The sequence below is a fragment of the Punica granatum genome, chromosome 4 (assembly GCF_007655135.1).
Source record: "Punica granatum isolate Tunisia-2019 chromosome 4, ASM765513v2, whole genome shotgun sequence".
Classification (NCBI taxonomy): domain Eukaryota; kingdom Viridiplantae; phylum Streptophyta; class Magnoliopsida; order Myrtales; family Lythraceae; genus Punica; species Punica granatum.
Window position 1 is genome coordinate 15,089,138 of NC_045130.1, and position 5,582 is coordinate 15,094,719.

Below are 5,582 nucleotides of genomic sequence, written 5' to 3' on the forward strand. Positions count from 1 at the left end.
CTACGTTGAAGTTCAATAAGGTCCTCTCAAGCTCTCCTAGAGTCATCACCAAGCTTTCTTTCTTTAAGCCATTCACGGTCGCACTTTGGTCCTTCTGCACTTGATGCGCACTGAGCGGTGCTAGTACAATACTCTTCCCATCTTTGGTGAATGAATAAGTGTTATTGTATTCATCGTGCAAAGCCCTCTTATTGTACTGTCACGGTTTTCCTAATAGAAGATGACTTGCACTCATCAAAACCATGTCACATAATACTTCATCTTTATATGTCTTCTCAATTGAGAATGGAACGCGAACTTACTGAGTGACTCGTACCTCGCCTTGTTCATTCAGCCATCTTAACTTATAGGGGCATGGATGTTTCGTAGTGGCCAAATTCAGCTTCTCCAATAAGGTAGTAGAAAAAATATTGGTGCAAATCCCACTATCAATAATAACTCCGCACACTTTATTTTGGATGGTGCACCAAGTTCGAAAGAGATTTTCCCGCTGTTCTTTTTTCAGCTTTGCTTCAGAACTCAAGACTCGACGAATCATGAGCAACTCACCCTCATCGACAAACTCTACATTTTCTTCCTGCGCACCTCTAAACATTTCCTGATCCACTCTTTCATCTTCACTCTTGATCTCTTGCATGCTTTGGATGGTCATCACTCACCGATTGGGACATTCGGAAGTTAAGTGTCTGAATCAAAAACATTTGAAGCACTTGTGCTGCGTTTGGTTTCAGAGTTAAAGTAACTTTGATTTTAATTGTGGAAAAGAACAAATGATTGTGTAGTGTGTTAAGTTAAAGTTAAAGTTAAAAATTTTTACTTGAGAAATGTGTATTTTTGTTGTGTAGTGTATTGAGTTAAAGTTAAAGTTAAAATTTTTGTGATTTTAACTGCGAAACCAAACGGAGCATTGATGTCTCAGCTCTAAACAGGGCATTGCAGATCAGTGTGCTTCTCCTTTCCCTTTTTCACCTCAGTTTGAGGCCTATGAGAGCCCCCTACTTCCTTCTGCTGCGCATTCCACTTCGAAGAAGACCCTTTGCCGATCGAACTCCCAGCCATTGATTTTGAGTTGAGCACTCGCGATGCATTGAGTTTGTTGCGTTTTCGCTGCTTTTCCACCTTATTGGCCAATTTAATCACATCTTCCAAAAACACATGGGCTGCAACTCCACGCATCCGCAATTTCCTTGTTCAAGCCACCAATAAATCGAGCAATGGTCTGCTCCCGTGGCTCATTCAGTTCGCATCTCATCGACAGCATTTCGAATTCCATAATATAATTTGCAACGGACATACCTCCCGGACGAATACTCTACAGTTTGAGGAACAAATCTTGCTTGTAGTACTCAGACATGAATCTTCTATGCATGAGGCGTTCCATCTCCCGCCAACTATGAATCTCATCTTCTCCATTTCTTCTTCGCTGCGCCTTTAAGTTTTCCATCCATAGATTCGCATCATCGGTGAACTCGAAGGCAGCAAACTGACACTTCTAGGATTCAGAGTGCTCATAGTATTCGAACACCTTGTCGACGTGTTGGACCCACTCGAAGTACTCTTTAGGGGAACTCGTGTCTTTGAATTGCGGAATCGTCAGCTTGAGGTTGTTACTAATGCCCCTTTCCTACCGTTGTGGAACTGGCTGCTCTTCTTTTTCAGGAAGTTCATCCTCCTGGTCAGTTTCATCTTCCACTTGAACATTCCATCTAGGAACTCGATTTGCACACTGTGGATGAGGAGGCGCCACAACTATCCACGCAAGAACTTGGGTCACTCGATCTAGTCGTGCAAAGAGCTCCTCTTACCTCTGATGGAACCCAAGGAATTGGGCTTCCTCGAACGTGAGCCCTCGAAACCTTATGAATGTTTTTCTCATTCATTGTGTTTCTAATAATGATTCATCACTAAACACTCGTATATACACTCCCTCACGTGTTTCACTAGGCTATTCCGTGATAAATCTTCGCTCTGATACCAAATGATGAGCTCATGGACCAAAAATGGATAAGAAAGAAGGGTGGAGGGTAGAACTAACTAAATTCACTCGATAAGATAATTCGCCACGAGTAAGAAAAGTCGTTTTAATTCGTCACGCTCAAGGATGGTTGAACAAGAGTCTCCAAGTATTAACTCTCCATCCACCTTGCTGCAACCACCATTATTTGAAGGAAATTTGTCCAAAATGCAGGTGGGTAATTAGTGAGCCACCTACTCCACTTGATCAAGTGCTTGACCACCTATTTCGATGCACTTAAGTATAGTAATGGGCCTAGAGCGAGTTGCAGTAAACTTCTCGGCCTTAGAACGTGTGATAGGACTTGAACTAGATCTGGCCTCATCCTGGATTGCATTCTGGGGCACATCACTTGTTGAGGCATCATGCGGCAGGTAAGGCCAAATTTAGCAAGCTATAATTTCGAATGGCAATGTAAATTGTAAATTCCATTGGGCTTATAATTCAAGCCAAAAAGTTGTGTGGTTCCCGCGGTCTTCCACACTCGAGCAAGGGGGTCAAACCAACTATGAGCTTGGATTCCGCTTCTGGACTCGGATTTCACTGGCCACGAGTTTCACACTCGGGCTTGGCGTGGTGTAAGCCCCCACACGAGTGCACGAAATCCTAATATACTCTGATATAATGTAAAATTCCACTAGGCTTGTAAGCGATTGAGCTTATCTTCAATCCAACGGCTCGAGCTAATAGATTGTGGTACTCAATCTCTTATAAACCCGTGTATTTCTCTTTAATTTGTATGTGTTGGACAATCTCTCTCAACATAAAACATGCACACATAGCTCTTAATCAAATGTTAGCTAAGAAACTAGAGTTGTTTTTTACCTTGGTTTGCATAAGTTGTTGGGCTCGCTTATACACCAATGTTTCATGTGTGTTCAGCTACGAAATTAGCTTTTGATTGAATCGAGCCAGAGCTTGGTTCATAATTTTCATGATATGCTCTGGACAAGATTCAGATAATTGAACGACACCACAGTGCAAGGAAAAGAACATGAAGCCCAATATTAATTTACACAAATGCAATTGACAGACTGATAAAACAAATTAGGCGAACGGATTCGGGATTCTATAAATTATCGCCTCCGAATGGTCCCTCTTAACAATCTACACCCTGCTGCAATTTCTTCGGAATCACAGATGATGAGCTGATGACAATAACCTTCTGTTAGCTAAGAACTAATCTATCCACAAGATTTAGAGAGTAAATTTTCGCTATTCATAAACACATAAAAATGGCAGATTTATAGGTTCAAGAGATAAGCCGAGGCAGTCAGGTTTTGAAGCCACGGGCTGTTGAACTGAGTCCAGAAGCTGTCCTGTGTCCAGTCCGCGGTGCACTTGGGCAGCTGAAGCTCCATCAAATCATCACTCCCCCATGGAAGTTTAAGAGAAGGGGTCATTTTCAACTTCTTTAACTGATCATTTTTGCTTTCCTCAGATTGCTCTGCCATCGGGGACAGGATCATTTCCTGTGCTTCCTCTTTTAGTGGGTGTTCAGTTTTCGGCCAAGTCAGTTCTCCATGGTGGCTGGTGAAGGAGACTCTGTCGATTGGAGACGGTGGCGGCGAATAGGAACTTGGAGAGCCTTGGACGTTCTTGGCTGCTTCTTCCATAGCAGCCCTTTGCTCCAGCACTTTCATGGAAGTTGCCTTCCTATATATCTTGCAGAGCACCATGTCCTGCATTGTGGAATGCGGGGGACGTTATGGTCGTTACTTGGGTCTAATACGTTGCTCGCATAATTGCTAAATGCAACCTGAGTGATTTAGTACTCTAGCCCAATAGAATTAAATCGTCCTGTCCTATGAAAGAGTAAATTCTAAACATTTATCAATCATCGTGTTTTTCAGCGTTGTCATTACCTTAGGCAAGGGGGAGTTATCGGGGAGGCGGTACTCGTTCATGACCCAGTCGGTCTTGCTGCCCCGAGGCGCTCTCCCTGTGTAGAAAACCAGGGTCTTCCTCAGCCCGATCAACTGCTTGTGGTCCGATGACTTCATGATCTTCCTGTCCGACCCGGTGGCTTTCCAGAACCCATTTTCAGTCGTCCGGTTCGGCCGGCCCAGGCTGCCATGCTTCTTGTCTCTCGGGACGAAGAAGTACCACTCCCTCTCCCCGTTAATCTTAGCCAGTCCTGATGATGCACAGAAAGACAGTACTCTAGACATCAGCATATAGTGCAAAGTATGATATTAATTTGGTAATAATATTCTACAAAACAGAAACATCATACGTAACAAAATCTCCACGTATACATGCATACTGCATACCAGGAAGTTTCCAGGGATCGTGATGGTAGATGTTAAGGACACCGATCACGTCGAAGCTTAGCATCTTGTCGGAGACCGTGTTCTTGAGGTAGAAATCGAGGAGCTCCTCCTCGGTCGGGTGGAACCGGAATCCTGGGAGGCCAAATTGTAGAGCCATATATGTAAGTATAAACACTATCTATCTATTATCTTTAAGTGTCAAGGACGTTATTACTGCATGAGAAAACCGGGAAAGAAGTCTATGGCTCAGTTTAGAAATGACAGGTCTGTTGATGATATTTATACGTTCCAAGATGTTGGTGTTAGGGGCGACTTGGTCAAGTGCTCGGCAGCCACACACACACACACAAAAACTAAGATAATAAAGTCACAAAACTGTTCTGGGAGCATTATAGGGAGAAGAAATAATACAGTGATAGTGGAGCCCACGCGGTTATTTGAGGGACATCGACTCCATTATAAAGTCCTAAGGATGTAACAGAACTGATATGGACATCAACACTTTCCTGGATCCCATGGTTGATGTCCCATTTTCCTTTCTTAATGAATTCCATTTTTTAGTGATCCTGTTATTTTGAATTTATAACGAAGAACCGCAAGTAGAGATATTATATTAAGCTCGGGATTGCTTCCCAAGAAGACTCAGTAGGATTTGAATTCGAGACTTCTTCTAAAAGCAATAATATACATATTAAACTCGAATTAAAAGAAGGAATTCTTATCTGGATTTAAAAAAATATAGTAAAATTTTAGCAAATAGCCTTTTGATCGAGCTCATGAATTTAATTTATTGTAAAGGCGGTTCTTTCTTAGCAGGAGGAAGAATCATTTAAATATTTTCCATTGACATGCGAAATTATGAATTGACTGAGAATATGGGTGGGAGGACTTACTGTGTGGGAAGTCTCCCATTTTTCCAGGAGAATTTCTGGCATACTCTCTTCTATTGATATATATATATATATATATATATATATATATTTTGCGCTGAGTGGATTATATATGAATAGTTTTTCTAAATCAGTGGTCATCTGGTCTTTAATTTCTCCCGTGACTGCATATAATGTAATTACTCTACGCGCATTAGGGCTGCGGTCCAGTATTTCACTCCACAAAAAAAAAAAATCTATTTTCTCGTTGTGTAGGTCAAAATCCTCATCGATTAGAAGAGGATTAGGCAGAAAAACAGATTACTTCTCGGTTATTTGCTGGCGTTTAAAGGATGATTATTGGATTTGTATCTCAGAAAAATTACTTTAAATATATGAAATGTCGACCGAGATTATTGATTTACA

General features: G+C 41.8%; 1 protein-coding gene across 1 annotated transcript; it reads right to left on the minus strand.

The window, feature by feature from the left end:
- Positions 1-2,993: 2,993 nt before the first annotated feature.
- LOC116202446 (NAC domain-containing protein 22-like) lies at positions 2,994-4,550 on the minus strand. The gene is made up of 3 exons (XM_031534000.1): positions 4,288-4,550; positions 3,880-4,151; positions 2,994-3,696 (listed from the first exon to the last, which is right to left on the minus strand). The coding sequence occupies exons 1-3, from the start codon at positions 4,442-4,444 to the stop codon at positions 3,259-3,261; spliced, it is 867 nt and encodes a 288-aa protein (XP_031389860.1). The 5' UTR covers positions 4,445-4,550; the 3' UTR covers positions 2,994-3,258.
- Positions 4,551-5,582: the final 1,032 nt, after the last annotated feature.